We start from the raw sequence: 16931 nt of genomic DNA, 5'->3' as shown, positions 1-16931 counted from the left end.
TAGAAACACTGGATTTTTCTCCCCCTCTACCTCAAAGCCCACGTGACCTCACCTGAACTTGACATAACATATGATAATTCCCATTTGATCAGACTCATTAAGAAAATATGCCCTACATGTGTGAGTTATAAGATGTATAAGGTTGCAGAAAAAATGTTATCTCACCAGCGTGGTGTAGATGGCCTCTATTTTGTCCTCCTGAAGAGGTCTGAAGCCAGACACCTTGCAGCCAAGGTTGGAGTTAACCAGCACCTGCGATTTGGAAAACAGGCTGATTAGCATGGCTTACATTTGGAGGGGAAATGCTCACAGTATGAGAGCTCACTACCCTGGTGGGCAAAGCTCTTATCACACCAGAGACAATTGATTGTTTACAAGAACAGATGTTCCTGATTTTCCACAACATGACCACTGCATCTGTAGTTTGATAGACTGCCTCTTCTATGAAAGACAAAAAACCAAACAAAACACACACACACACACACACACAGTCGTGTTTTCATATCCTTGTGGGGACATCTAATTGACATAATGCTTTCCCTAGTCGTTTACCATAACCGTAACCACCAAAAATAAAAGCCTAACTCTAACCCTAACCATAACCTAATTGTAACCCTGACACTAAAACCACATTTTGAGTCTCAAAAATGCCTTCAAACTTGTGGGGACGGGTTTTTTGTCCCCATAAGGGGTGTTGGTCCCCACAAAGATATGTAAACATGATACACACACACACACACACCCCTAATGAAACGTGGGTGACACAATAATTTAGACAGTTTTGTCTAATTTTCAGCTTCATGTAGTCTTTCAGTAAAAAACCTACAGGTGAGTGCTTTCAAAGATGTTTGCAGACAAGAACGAATTGTAGTCTGCAAAAACTCATTATAGAACACGACATCCTGTTCATCACACCATACCTGTCCTCTATCATCTACTCCCACCTGCTCCCCTTACCTTGTGCGCGGCGAGCCGTTTGTGGACAAAGCCCATTTCGGTGAGGTACTTCATCCCCGACGCCACTCCGGTCAGCAAATCCATCAACTGCATTATACTCAACTGGCCTTCATGTTTCTGAGGTTACAGAAGGAAAAAGAGAAAGATGAAGAAGAGGTGGGAGAGAAGATTGTGAGCAGGCTGAATGGAAGGGGGAGAAAAAAAGCACATCTGCCTCTGCTTTACAATGTTGTGCTTGCTGAGCTGAAAACCTTTATTTGGAGAATAAAAACAAACAGGCCATTAATTCATATCATTATAAACCACAGTGAAGTGGTTCACAGAGCAAAGGGGCACACTAACAGTTTACAGAAGCTTACAGCAGCTTTGAGCAGAAACACTCCATTTGTGCAGTTAATTATGCTATGTTTTCCTTATTACAGTAATAAGCACAAGAATTGCTGCCCTAGGACCACATTATATTAACGGTATATTTAGGACAAGTAGAACAAAAGTGTTGTTAGTGCAGCTGCTTGAAAACAGAGAGTAGTAATGAGTAATTACAGTTTAATAATGAGCATCAGCACATATATTTAAGATGAATGCACAGTAATGAAACTTACCCTAAGGAATGAATCTAAGGCTCCGTTAGACATGCACTCCACTATGATCATCATGGTGTTTCCTGGACAAAGACATGACAGAGGGCATATATGAACAATTGAAACGGGGATAAAATTGTGAAGTCAAGGGAAAAAGGGAAGCAATAGCATGATAATAGAGACATTGGGAATAGGGAAGGAATAAAGTGAGTCTAGTCCACTTGGCAAGCATTGTGCGAAGCCATTCTTCACTCGGTGAACTGTAGTGAAGCCTGGAGAACCTGTGCGCTGCCCTGGCTGTCTCAGCAAGTTTAACGACCCTGAAACACTCACACACGCACGCTCTTACTGTGCACAATAGCACGCGCTCATATACACTACACGCGTGCTCACACACATACTGTGCCGAGGCCCAGATGGCAGGGATCCAGTAGTGCTATGAAGTGCACGGAGGAGGGAAATGAAAATAAAACTGCAGTTGTTGGAAGGGAGACGAAAGGAGGAAAAGATTGCGGGAGGTTGAGACAGTAAGATAAACCTTGACAGATATGTAAACAACTTTACATCTACAAACACATATTCTAGGATGGAAAGGTGGTCTGATCAGTCCTGACAGTTTATGCAGGCATAATACAAGAATGATAAATTGCCACTGTAAAATCCCCGGTTTCCAGTTTCCCAGCATTACTACGCTTTTAGGAAGCTATTTGAAAAGGTTACCAAATATGCTGTGGGAAGCGAGAGCCAGGGATGCTGCCATAATTTGCCAGCCATCATGTAATTAATGTGAGCTGGATAATGAGTCTGTGGTTGAACGGGCTTGCGCAGGGCTGGAATGGCCGATGTATTCAGCTACAACCATGGACCGAGTAGAATCATATTCTGTTTTAAAAGATGTCACGAATGTGGGCAGATTCTGAAGGGAAACAAAAACACAGAAGACACACTTTGAAACATATCTAAAAGCAAAGTCTTGACCTTTGTGGCACGGTGATGTTTTAAACTTTGGCAAAACTCCATCAGTCTATATAGAGACGAGAAAACAAAGCCTAGTGAAGCAACTTGCGACGTGGGAGCAATGTCACATTTTCTTGTAGGAGAACAAAAAGCCATCATAACCCATTATGCAATATGTCATAGTACTGACTGAGATGAGATGGCTATGCAGTAAAAATATGTCTATTTCTTGTGGTTATCTACAAGAACATCTTTGTTTGCAGTCCTGCTACCAGCTGTTCCAGGTCTCCCACACTGATTTGTTTTCTGCTACTCTCACTTTTTTTGATAATGATTATAATAGGTTTAAATAGTGACTTCATTGATCACCCGTTTAACACATGCCTCTAAATTATGAATAGAAAGATTAGTATAGAACAAAGGGACAATAGGTGGTATTTTGCAGGTGAGTGAGATGTATTGGGCGGATGGAAGGGGGGCTAAATAAGAATCCGGTGGGGGCGTAAGTGATGTAAAGCAGGTGATTTGTAGTCTAACGGCATGTGGGCGTGCGTGGGTGTGTGTGCAAAGATTTGTGATTTCATGCCAAGTGAAGAGGCAGGCGAGCAGGTGTGTGTGTGTTTGTCAGTGATGGTAAAGAAAAAGTGAGCATATGGGACAGCCTTTTCGTGTGTGCGTGGTGAGGAGTGTGCATGTGGGTTTTCGATGAATGTGTGTATGTGTGCATATGATGGTGGGAGGGATTGGAGTGCATCTCAGGGCCCCGCTGGGTCTCTAGCACCAATTACTGTACCCTGCACATCTGCTGCCATCCTACTGAGCACAGAGTGTGCTGGGGCACCGTGCCCACACACACACACACACACACACACACACACACACACACACACACACACACACACACACACACACACACACACACACACACACACAAACACAAACATCACCAAAAAGCATCGCAGCGGCAGTAACAAAAACTTCACAAACTCCTTAAAGCTTCTCCCTTCAGCTGCCATTCCCATTAACCTCTACCTCATCTTCTGTGACTCTCATGTCTCTTTCGTCAGTCTCCTCCCTTCAAGTTTTTTTCCCCCACTCTCCTTCCATTCTGTTTTCGCTCTTGGACCTCAATTGCTATCTGTCAGCAGAAAATAGACCTTGATGTAGCTCCGCTGCTGCTAGCACAAGGCATCCATCTACCCACCCTGCTTTCTCCTTTTCAAACTTTACTTCTTGTTCCATCCTCCTCTCTTGCCCTCTTTGCTGTAAGCGCTGACCCCCTCCACGTGTGAGTTATTGAGGTATCTGGAGTGTCTTAGCGCTCCTCCCAATCCTTGTCCCTTGCTACTCCCTTTTACCCTCTCTGTATGCAATTTTAAGATGCTTAAATCCCAATTACCCCTTTTCAACAGCCTTACTTCCTTCAACAACTGAGCTGGTCAAACTGTAGAATTTTTCCCTGATCCTTGGATTCCTACGTTTTTTTCCACTCTGTGCTTCTTTTCATCTATACCCATTTTCCTTTGTTTTCCCATTCTTTTCCCAGTGGTATCCACTTACTACTATACTACCTTTCTGTTTCTGCTCTCTGCACAATATCCCTCTCTCCCTCCTTTCTTACCAGTGGTGATAACGCCCTCCAGCCGGATTATGTTAGAGTGGTCAAATTGCCCGAGAATGCCAGCTTCGCTAAGAAAGGAACGGCGCTGCTTGTCAGAACAACCAGCCCTTAACGTCTTTATGGCCACAGGCAGCTCCCTCTTACTGGGCAACTTCAGGCAGCCACGGCACACCTCCCCAAAGTCACCTGTGGGGGGAGACAAACAGAGGTCGTGATCAGTGTCAACGGATGCACAGAAAGAGAGCGCTGAGGGAGAAAAACATCAAAAGAATGCGAGAAGAAATGAGTAAGGGTTAGACTGAAGCCAGACTTAGATGAAGAAATACTACTTCATGTTGGGAAGAAAGAGTGATGACATTGAGAGAAAAAGATGAAATACAAAGGGATCAAAGAGAGATCAAAGATGGAGTAGAGTGCAGGTGAAACACTGAAGCATCTACTAGAGGCAAATACAATAGCCACAATAGTTTAGCGCAATTTTGGCAAAGGTCTGCAAGTTCCCAAATTTGATTGAACTGGATGCCAATTCAGCCTCAAAGCAGATTCAGAGAAAGTGCAAAAAGACACAGAGTTGACTTTGAAAGGTTTCTAATACTTTTGGCTTTCTTTTTAACACAGGACAATATATTTTAGCATTTTTGCTATAATATTTGGAAAATTAATGGATTAAAATTGGTTGTCATTCATAATTTCTACTGTGCTATATACTGCTTTTGATTATATCCTCATTCCTAAAATGCATTTGCATGCTTAGCAAAATCTAAATGAAACAGAGGGAGTTATTCAACACAATCTATTTAATATTTCATGTAGCATAAATATTACAAAGACAACATGAGAGATGGATTTATTTTTGTTTAATTAAAAAAAAATATTCATTTTAAATGTAATGCCCGCAACATGTTTTTGTTCACTACTTTTTTGAACAGGAAACGCTCACTGTAGTTATGATTCCAAAACCTCTCAAAGCAGAAATATTATCCAGCAAGTTGCCTTTTCAGATATGGAAGCTCACATGTCATGTGCACTAATACTACAACAAACTAGATGCTATTTTGTTAAACCACAGTATAGCTTTCTAGTTCTCCTCAATCTTAAAGGAGCTTGGAGCTTAAAGGATGAACAACATGTGTACAGTTCCATTGAATATGTACAATGACAGTAAAGGGCTTTTCTATTCTTCTATTCTCTTCTACCCCACTCTAAAATTGCTGAGCCCACGCACCCTTTCACCGAGTGGTGAAGTCCTCCACCATCATCTCTGGGATGAATAGTGGAATCTGAGATGCTTTCTTGTGTATAATCATGTACCTGTGTGCACAATTCTCTCGATCTTGATGCTCGAGTTGTCCAGCTCTTTGGCAAAGGCATGGACAGCCTGAAGTAGGTCTTCGCAAGTCTCGGGGTCAATGTAGGTCCTCCGTGTTGGGATCTTAACTGCAGTGGTATAAACACACAAAAATATTTATATAGTTTTAAAACTGGTGATATAAAATGAGACATGTGTTTTCTACACTTTGTAAGACATTACATCATTTATTGTGCACATTCTTTATAACGTCTGAAGTACCCAGCAGCAACATATCCACATTAGATATAAAGAAACACTCCCAGACTGGCTGGACCTCGCTCTCAACAGAAAGCAAAGCATTTCTAAAGTCTGCATCGCTTTGTGCTCTACTGAGGCTACCATCAGTGAAAGGAATTGCTATGTCTGTCTCCTTCAAGAAAGACTTTCTCTGTGTATGATAGTTGAACATTAGACCAAAATGTTGTGTCTGGGAAGAAGGCTTTGCTCTTTGATCTCCAGCCTGAAATCAATACCAGAGTTTTACCATTGATGTTTGAAAATGCTGAAAAGCTTTCTTCTATCAAACTCTACATAGCTCTATATAACTGTAGGGTTAAGGTAAATATCTCAGTTCTTAGTCAGTTTTTCAAGGTTATAATAGCCAAATATAACCCATAATGCAAAGAGATGATTTGGGGGGGGGGGGGTCTGTCATTTTATTTAAAGGATGGAAAAAATAACATATACTTCCATTTCTTTATTCATAACTCGCCTTACTCTCCGTTTTATTTGTTGTGACCTTGCAAACTCCTGGGAGACAAAGTAAGATCAAAGGCTTTGAGTGCTCAAGTCTTACTGGGTTTCCTCCACAAGGCTTTATTCAGATCACACGGCTCTTCCACAAGGGTTTTTGTCTTTTCAAAATGTTATCGCTCTAACACACACATACGCAGGCAAAATAACAGACACACACGACCAAAATACAATCTTCAGTCAGAAACTGGGACAAGCATAATAGACTTAAAAATGCTGAGGCAGAGAAACCTTTGTCACATGGTGCTTATAGTTGCCTTGCTCCTTTGCTGTAAGTTTCACACTCTAGGTTAAAAGAAACCCTCAAACCGCAATGTTGAAAATAAAAAAACAAACCCCAAAACAAAAATACGTCTACGTTAAAACTGGATGTGTTTTAACTTAGTAATTCAAAAATTACTTAATAATTTTTCTCTGACATATCCACACAAATTGCCTCATTTCTTTTACCAGCATCTACAAAATCACTACTGTGAGGCTAATGAGACACAATAATTGGAAATTTTACCTGACATTTAGAAATGAAAGGGATATCGACTCCAACTAGACTGTACACAACAAAATAAACACTACTTGGTTTCTCAATGAGCCTTAGTTTTCTTTATCAGCTAACTGCCTGTTGTACTTACTGAATACCAATGGTAAGAAAATAAACTTGCCAGCAGGTAGTCAATGACCATTAACCAGTGTATTATAGCTCTCAGCTGGATGACCTTTGACTCCTGTTACTACACTTTAAGGCTAATCTTCCAGGAAAAGGCCTGGTAGTACTCCCAAAAGCAGCACAGAGGCTCTCAAATGTGATTACAGTTTCAGATTGACCTGAGGGAAACTGTACTGGCTGCTTCAAAACGGCTTATTGATCTACCACACACACATGCTTACTTGTGCGAACAAACACACATGCTGATATGCTTCTCTCTGTGTGTGTGTGTGTGTGTGTGTGTGCGCAAAGCCGAAAGTGCACTTATGAAAGTGCACTTTTGGCACTTTCATAAGTGCAAAAAGTCCAACACTTTTATTCAAGTGTTGGACTGAATGTTCTTTCCTATAGTAGCTTAAAATCAGACATACACACACAAATGCACAAAACACATAGCATCTGGGTTGGAAACATGAAGCTGAGCCTTAAATCTGCATTCTATCTAAAGGCCACCAGATGGCGATACTTGTGGTTGCAATAAAGATTTCCTGTCTTACAGACGTCGATGGGAAATCAGCTGACCTCTGGGTTTATGGGCTCAGTCATGCATTTTGAGACTATTTTGTAAATTTTGTTCATACCATGTTTCAAAATGGAGGATTACCTGTGGTATGAAAGCACGCAGTCATTGGCTTACAACTTGTCATTACCCAATGAGCACGCAGTTTCACAGTCAGACCCACCCCTTCCTGCCATATCCGTTTTTTTCCCCCTCTAGCAAAGATGGAAACGCTCATCTTGAAGCTTCACAGCAGGACTTCAAAACCCAGTGCGTAATATCACAAATACAACATTACATCATACATATGCCCACATACCAGGAAAAATCTCTACTCCAGTAAGGACTTAATCTTCAATCTGCATTTGTAGTATAAACTGTTCAAGGTCAGTCTGCTTGAATGTTCTTCCATCCATCCTCTTCCGCTGATCTAATTCAGAGCTGTGAGGGGACCAGTTGCCATAGGCTGAGTACATCCTGTACAAGTCGCCTGTCTGTCGCAGGTCTACTTGACTATAATCAACACCCAACTTTTCAAGGTTAACTAACAAATAGCTTTGTTAGCAAAGTCACCTTTGTAGCATTTAGCTTTTCATGTTCATCCATCACACATGCACTGCAGCAGCTGGTTAGATTCAGGGTTCACCGAGTTACTGCTATAGGCACACTCGAAGGGAAACTGAAACATATTCAAGAACATTTTCTTTCATTATAGACAGAAGAACACAAACTTCTTTGTGTCTTTCTCCGTTCATTTCCTTACACACCTTCTCTTGCCGTCGCTCTCTTATGCAGAGTCCGACTATCGATGGCATTGCAAATGAGTCACGAGCCTCTTCTCCTCGCATTCATGGAATATGTGCTGAATATTTCTAGGTCACATACTCTGACATAAAACTAATATTCTGAGCAGTGTCACTTATGATGAGTCTCCTCTGCCAGTTCACCTCATCACACTTCATCCCTCAAACCTCTTAGTGCGCCCTTCACTCACTCACTCATTTCCCCTCCTTCTTCCTCTACTTTATTACTCACACGCTCATTTATTCACTTTTCGTCTCTCTTCCCCTGTCCTCACGCGTTAATATATGGTTGTAGAATGTGTTTTAAGAGTCTGGCAGGCGAACAGATGGGAAAAAAAAAATCATAACACCCACTACTTTGCGTGCTTCCAGCTCTCGGACAAAGCAGACCTGCAGGAACGCGAAAGCATGCTGCACTGGGTTTGCATGCACGGAACGCAAAACGGACTTTTGTGTTGAATAATGAGGAAAAAAATGTTTATATGGGTGTCCAAGTTTCGGAAAGAAAGGTGCGTGTGTGTGTCTCTGAAAAGCAGGCCAAAAATGTTTCGGTGTGTTTCTGTGTTTGTGTATATTACGTGCTTGTCAGCTGTTGGCATGTCTTTGTTTGGGAAGATTTAATTCCCATTCGCATGGCTTCGGCTCATTATTCATCAGACATAGTGCTCCAAACCTCTCTAGAGGGCTCAGTATGCTGGGAGATTAAACAACGCAAATGAGCACGAGCACACGCTTGCGCACTCACACACAATTAAAAAAAAAAAGGAGAGAAAGCAAACTCTGCATGCATACACACATAAATAAACTCTAAAACACACACACACACACACACACACACACACACACACACACACACACACACACACACACACACACACACACACACACACACACACACACACACACACACACACAGCCACCACATTAGCAAAGCACTGACAGGCAAACCCGCACACAAACAGGAACAGATATGTCAAACTTGTTTCAATCTGTCACTGTCAAACAAAAAACCTATTAAGAGCTTTGTGACCAGAGGTTAAAAAAAGAAGCATTTACAACCTTGTAAAACAACAACATTTACTGTTCTGCTTTTGAAGCACAATCTCGCTTGTTGCCTGCCTTGTTCATGAGATTTTAGCCTTTTTTTTCCCATTCTTTTTCCTCCCCTCATCTCCGGCTCTTTATCTTCCTCCTCCTCCTCCTGATTTCAATCTCTCCCCATCAAACTCAACCACGCACACACCACCTAATGGAGTGTGTCAGTGTGCTCAGAGTTGGCTAAGCATGCACTCAGAATTGCGAATCAAGGCTGCGGCGCTACTTAATGCCTCAAAAGTCATCTGTAATGCACGGGCATGTGTGTTCACATGCCATTCCCGCACTGGAATAGGAAAAGACAAAGCCTTTTTTCAGATTCCGCCTCCTGTCCCATACACTTTATACAGACACAGTGATGCTGTATAATACAATCATCACTTTTGTCACTTACATTGGAAGTAAAGTTCCTCATCTCCCTCTTGAGAAGCCTTACTGTAGCCACATTGCCTGCGAAGAAAGAGAGAGACGGTCATCAGAGAGAGTTTCTTTTTAATCCCATTTAGCAGACACAGGTAAATGGCAGAATCAGCTGCTCTTTATCTTGAGCCATGGTTATAAGTAGTAACTGCCAAGAGAGAAGAAGCAACAATGAGAATATTGACAGAGGAGAAAGGATGTGGAGAAGCATTCATAAAGACCCCTGAAGTGTTCACTCATCAGAAAAGTCCGAGGCTCAGTGCCAATCCTGCCTATTTGAGTGTGCCACCGACTCACACCAACAGCCTTGCAATTGATACACTATTGTTGTTTCACCTTGAATAACTTTTCATCCAAGAAATGAATATATATACACTTTGGCAACTGGACTGTCCTCATCCTTTGTCACCACAGGGGCCTAAAGAGGAGCAAGCTCAATAGGATCTCACTGTTGATGGCTTCTGGCTGAAAAAAGCTTCTTTTTCTTTTCTTTGCATGCAACACAAATGCCACGCACACTCACACTGTCAGTGACAAATTAACATTTGGCTGGCTACTAACAAACTTACTTAGATTAGAAAAATAGAGGAAAAACAAGACTAAAGAATTACTGAGGATATAATTAACAACATCAGAAGTTTTTCTAACAACCGGTTTCCAATAAAATATAGTCTACAAATACCAAAATATAGTATAAAAGTGTGCAAAAGTCTCAAGCCTCCTCTCATTTCTTTGTATATTCATAGGAAAACTGAAAATGTTGCGCTGACTTATTGGAGCATGCGCAAACATACATGGAAATACAACATGAAAGCCAGAAACAGAGTTTGTATAATTCAGTAATGGTAAGGTCCGGGTTTTTCAATTCAGTTGTGCTTTTACTGCATTGGCAGTGTGTTTGGTTTTAATGTCATACTGAAAAATTAAGCAGTTCCCAATCTGATGCTTTCCAGATGGCATTGCATGGCGGATCAAAATCTGACTGTATTTTGTTTTTTTGGAGTTCATAATTCCATCAGTGTTGACGAGATCTCCAACGCTACTGGCTGGAATCGTAATTTACAGATGGCTATTGGCACTCAATGCTGTACCTCTCTCCTGATGTCATCCATAGATTTTGTTGATGATTTTAACCAAAACGATTTATTACTCGATGAGTGCCATTGCCACTGATTTTCAGTCCAGTTTTTGTATAATTTGGTATACCTGTATTTCTCTCCTAAAAATGGTATCTTGACACTACCCATTAGACCATTTCTGATGAGGCTTCGCTAAACACTAATTCTTATACACATGACTTTCAGATACTATTCATCTGCATTAGATAGTGTTTCAGGCTTGTCCCTTCTTTTGTCCAGTTTGCTCCCTTTTTTAAGGACACACTGCAAACTATGCTAAGGTATACCAAGTTGTTTAACCAAGTGTTCAAAACCTTTTCAAAAACATTACAAGAAAGTTTCGCTCCTTGGAAGCAAAATATAAAGAAATGAGGGGTAGTTTAAAATTTCTGCATAGCACATTTAAATGCTTTATATGGAATGAGAAGGTCAAGTACAAACATCTGAAAGTTTTCTTCAAATGCCAATCTTGAGAGTGCCTCGTCCTTCAGGTCTTTAGCAAATCAGTTTAGCCTAAGCCTTTTAAAAGAACAGACGTGTATGTATATCTGCATCAATAATATCAACAAGTGAACATGGAACATACTTAACGTTCTGCTGCCATGGCTAGCAAAGACTGCTGTGGCTGTTTTGACAAAGAAGTCACAACGTGTCACAGTTAAGGCCCGAGCACAGATGACACTGAGGTGTAGATTTATGTTTAAGTACAATATTATACCTGCTCAGGCAGGCATGTGTTAATGTGAACATCATAATATATCTGCACTACACAAAGAGCTGGTGCACAGCTGAGAGGGAGTATACAGAGAGTACGACAGTCGTATGTATGTGCACATGGGAATGTTAATGTGTGTCGTTTGTGCATGAGTGTGTCTGCACAAATTCATGTGGGCGCACATGTGTGTGTGTGCGCGCTTTACAGGATCCTGTTATATTGCATGTGCATGTCCCCGTGAGTTTTTATAAGGAGAGACGTGGCTGAGGGTGAGGCTGACACATCCCTCAGCCTGTGTAGCAGTTGGGTCTGAGACAAGGTCAGGACCCTGTCTGTCAAAACACACCAGCAGACACATGCACCACAACTCCTCAGGGCAGGAGATATCAGACAGGAGAGAGGAGACAAGAATTAATAGATAAGGGAGCACAGCGTAAAGGGAGCAAGGGGTGGGAATGGGAGGAAGATGAGAATGGAGGGCACCACGGTACCGAGAGAAACAAGATGCAGGAGACCAAAGGGAGGAGTGGAGGTAAGGGAGCAAATAGCGAACGCGGCAAGGGGAGAAGGGCAAAGCAGTGGAGAAATCATCGAGAGAAATGAAGGAAGTACTGCTGCGACGAAGAGGCAGAGGAAGTGACATGAAAATAAGAGGTTGCGAACAAGAGGATAATTGGGAAGAAGGTTATGCAAGGAAGTTGAAACTTGAAGAGGCACACAGTATAGCCTATAAAGTAGACTGCAAGGAGCAGCGGAAGAAGCAAAGAGAGACGAAAAATATGCATCTCAGAGATTAGAAAAGTAACAGAAAAACAGAAGCTAGGACACACAGCAGGATAAATCAACCATCTAAGCCCTGTACTCATTAAATAACTGCCACAAATTGATATATATATATTTAAAATAGTATGCTTATTGAACCTTCTGAAAAATTAAAAAATAAGAGTTAATATCAATTAGCATATATGAGTTTTAATTTTTATCATATTAGCTACATCTGGCATCTTTTTGCAATTTGTTTCTTAAAAATATACGTTCAAATTAGAGACAAAGTCTCAAAAACTCACAAAAACCCATGTATCAGATATGATACACTAGGCATAAGGGGTTAAAGGAGTGACAACAAGCTAATAAGCATGAATACTAATACCAAATACCAAAGAAGGATGTAGTAGAAAGTAGTAGTAGCAGGAGTAGTGGTAGGGATGCATGAAAAAGACTCATAAATTGATTTATGTGACCATTTCCCTTTCTTCTTCTGAAATGTCATATATGTGACAAAAATGAAATAGCAGATGCAAAGTAGTACTCATTGGAAGGTTGCTTCTTATTGAGTATGAATTCAATATGACTGGCCTTTACATTTTTAGTTTGATTTCAGATCTCGGTGGAGCGCAGTGGCGAGGATATAAATAAAACTGTGCTGAACCGCTTCATGAAAAAGGAAAGAAATGGTTATTATGATTCTCTCGGTATGAGGAAATGAAAGGAGACAGAAATGTGGGGCTAGGGGAGCAGGGAGAAAGAGACTACAGACATGCCAGTGTACCTGGGCATCAGCTCTGTGAAGGGAGGAAGAGGAGAAAGAAGAGGAGGAGGAGGAAGGGTGGAGAAGGAGGTCGAAAGCAGCACCACGCTAGCAGGAGTTACATTGGAAGAGCCTGAGCAGACGCTGCTGGGAAGAAAACAAGGAGGGGGTGCCATTGTCAATTCTGGCTCTTTTCATGAATTTAGTCATTCAACACAACTTTGGATCCAAAACAGATTTTTCTCTAAAATCTAATCACTGGAATACAGTGGATGCTATCAAGTAAACATACAGTACAAAAAATCATATAATATACTTTCAATTTTTGTAAACAGACCTTGCAGTCTATTTCTAAAACTAGAATTACAAGAATTCTGGACTGATTTTTAAATTTCACAACTTCAAAAGAACCAGATGGCAGAAGGAAATGTGTGGATGGTGAATGCTAAAATTTCTGGCCAAACTCTGTCACTGTCTGCTCAGCTTCTTCAAATGTTAGTTTTGGCAAGACTTCTTTTCTCTTTAAGCCCTATTCATGAGCAGATATGTTCTTTGGGAGGGGGGAAAACAAACTTTTCATGTTGATTGACACTTCATTATTCACATCTGTGAAATCCTGTCAATTTAATTGAGCTATGCCAACAATTCTATTTTTCACAAATCTGCATTTTCATTTCCTAATATTATGTCATATGCATGAAGTGGATGGAATTTCTGTTTTAAATGCCACACAATGTTTATTTAAGACATGTTTCAATACCTTTGCAAAAACCTTAATGTAGAATATCTGTAAAACTCAACTAGCAAAACTACTGCATTAAAATTTTGCTGCTATATTTAACAAATTAGTAGATTTTCCCTATGGTTATGTGAATAGCATTAACTATGGAAGCAAAAATGTTGATTGTTCTAGTTGTATGACATATAGTTATTGCAATGAATAGGTTAAGTGAGGTTTGTTTTGTTTTTTTTTTAGATAGTTTTAGAGAAAGAAATGTTCTATACAACAACAACAACAAAAAAAAAATCTGAATCAAGCAGAAAAACAGACTTTCTCTATAAATCATATACTTCTAGCCTTTAGTACCCTGATTAACCATTTTGGCAAAACCGGTTATGTTAGCTGGAGAAGACTAAAAGAAACCAGGGCACCGATGAATGTATGCGTCTTATCCTGGCATCTGATCGATAGCCAATTAAAAACCACTCCCTTGTCATGTGTGGATAGAGTGAGTGACAGCTTGATACCTGTCAAAGTGGGGGACATGTTTAATATTTATTGATGCTATCATCTCACCTCATCTTATGGCTGGCAATAAAGCTAAAGCTCCTACAACCTTAGCATTGCAAACGAAACACCCAAGTAGCCTTATTTTAAAAGGTCCATCCTTCCATCTTCTTCTAATTATCTACCTCATCTTCATCATAGGGGAGCTAAAGCAGATATCACAGGCCAAGATTCTTGCCATGTTCCAGACACCTCAGAACTCAGATGTCAGGACTTGTGAGCGACATTATTCCCGAGTTAGCGGATTCTTAGCATAGTCGAGCTATTAGAACTAAAAAACATATTCAGAGATAAAGACTAATCACTGCTCTGCGTATGACTTAATGAGTTGAAAATACAAAACAGTGGCAGTACAGATTAAAAGTTTAGTTTTACTATTGTTTATGTTCAGTGCCGCCATCTTGGATTGATAACTCGGGGGTACGTTGTTCTGCTTCAACTTTCCGAGTGGGAGTTGAGGGGGTGTTACACAAAAAAAATCCGAGTTATTCGGGGAACGCAGGGCTCCCATCAGACAGCCGTCCACGCTCACATTCACACTTACAGCCAATTTAGAATCACCTGTTGACCTGGTGTGTGTGTGTTTGGACTGTGGGAGGAAGTTGCTGCCCAGAGGAAGAAAATGCAAACTCCACACAGAAAGGCCTCAGCTGGCTGGTCGAGGATGTCAGAATAGTTTGATAGGTTTTGTGTGTGCTTTTGCTTAATTTAATCAATTTCTATGGCAACTTCAAAAATCGATCATAATTATAAAATTAGTAATAACATGCACTTTTATGCAGCTGTACATTTTTAGGTACAGTCACTCACACTTTAGGGTGAGAACTTTAAAACAAAATAGAAGATGGATGTCATGTAAATTATGCTGCTTCCATGTCAGCTCTTTCAACTCCGTGCCTACATATCCTAGAATAATGCAGGTGCAGAATAATAGGTGAGAGAGCATGAATAGAATCCTAGCTGAGGTATTAGGCCGGAGGAGATTTACAATATGTATGGCAAAATGCACGTAAAATTAGGTAATTTAAAAAAAAAAAAAAAGAGAACACTTTAACTTTTATCCATTAGTATAATGAGATTCACTTTATTCCACTGCTGAGTTTTGCTTTACTCGGATGAGCCCTGCTACCACATAAGTATCTCTCCCTTGGGGCAGATAAATAGTGTTACTCTAAAACCTACTCTCACACAAAGATAAAGACAAATATAGTTTCAGCTTCATTTGTAAGTTATTACTTACAAAGGTGTTAATTTAAACACTATCTGGTGAATAATAAACAGCAAGACTGACAAAATGGCTTTATGCATAAGTAACTTCCAGACATAAAAGCACTGATCTGTTCAACATATGCATGCACCTATACACTGCTGTGTTTGAGACCTTTTTTCTTAGCTTCCCCATCTCTTCCCCTTGGAATCCTACTTTTTTTTTTACTGTGTCACCAAGTGTCATCAGCCCTATGAAATGACCCTCATCTTTAATTTCCTGCTTCTTTCTTTCTTTCTTCTTGAACTCCTCTCCATCCTCTGTTCTTGATAACTTGTAACTCACTCACCAGACACCAAAACACACACACGCACACACACACACGCACACATTCAATCAGAAGACACAGAAACGCATGCTGGTGTGGCTGGTGAAGGGTAAACAATCCTTGCACTGACCAGTCAAGCCTGGGCTTCCTGGAGAATGTTTGGGCAATGCCCTGGAACTCTGGCTCTATCAAACTCTGTCAGGCACCACTGGATTCTGTGTGTATGTGTGTAAATGATAGGATAGAGCATCAAGGTGAGGTTTCAAAGTGAAGAAAATACAAAATACCCTCTCTTATCTCATCACGCCCCCTCCACTTTTCATCTGTTTTTATTACCACTTTATGTTAATAAGAGTTCATAATAATTTGTATGTCACTGTAAGTAACTATGACTGATGATGAACCTGTGCTTAAATAACATCTTTATAATGGTGAGACTGAGCTGCAAGAATTTCTCAGTTCATCAGTAAATGTATTACCATAAAAGCAATCAGCAACTATTTTGAGATTTGATTGAGCCTTAAAGCAATTTTCTTGCATACGTAAATTGCAAGATAATGGGAAGCAATTCTAGGGCTTCTGGTACAGAAATGCTAAAATATTCGTTGTTTTAATAGTAACTTTGACTATTAAACTTAATCAGTAGACTGCTATAGGTTGTCCAACACAAGAGATCTAAAGACTAAGAGAATAGTCGATGCAGAAAGTTAAATACACCAATTATGCGGTAAAATATGGCACGATCTGTTGTAGTGGTGTACCCACATATGGTAATTCAAACCAACTCACAGAAAATAAAATCACTGGTCCTGTCGCCATCCCCTCACCTCAAACCTTTGCTGCACCAAGTTCTGCTGGAGGTTTCTCTCTGTTAAAAGGGAGTTTCCCCTTCCCACTGTTGCCAAATGCTTGCTCATAAGGGGTTGTCAAATAGTTGGCTTTCTCTCTGTATTATTGTAGCGTCTTTACCTTACTTGGCCTGATATGACGCTTTATAAATAAAATGG

At 40.5% G+C, this 16931-nt stretch overlaps 1 protein-coding gene across 2 annotated transcripts in view; it reads right to left on the bottom strand.

The window, feature by feature from the left end:
- epha10 (EPH receptor A10) overlaps window positions 1–16931 on the bottom strand; it is a 185083-nt gene that overhangs the window by 6381 nt on the left and 161771 nt on the right. The window contains exons 9-15 of one of the 2 annotated variants that reach the window (XM_026156065.1): window positions 13123–13248; window positions 9715–9770; window positions 5428–5553; window positions 4117–4302; window positions 1560–1621; window positions 958–1074; window positions 166–252 (exon numbers count right to left, since the gene is read on the bottom strand). In XM_026156065.1, coding sequence (XP_026011850.1) covers window positions 166–252; window positions 958–1074; window positions 1560–1621; window positions 4117–4302; window positions 5428–5553; window positions 9715–9770; window positions 13123–13248 — 760 coding nt within the window. The remainder of the gene's footprint in view (window positions 1–165; window positions 253–957; window positions 1075–1559; window positions 1622–4116; window positions 4303–5427; window positions 5554–9714; window positions 9771–13122; window positions 13249–16931) is intronic. The other variant, XM_026156066.1, reaches the window with a different exon arrangement.

The sequence above is a fragment of the Astatotilapia calliptera genome, chromosome 22 (genome assembly GCF_900246225.1).
Source record: "Astatotilapia calliptera chromosome 22, fAstCal1.2, whole genome shotgun sequence".
NCBI classification, from domain to species: Eukaryota; Metazoa; Chordata; class Actinopteri; order Cichliformes; family Cichlidae; genus Astatotilapia; species Astatotilapia calliptera.
The sequence above is the reverse complement of the archived record's forward strand: the minus strand, read 5'-3'. Positions and strand labels throughout refer to the sequence as shown.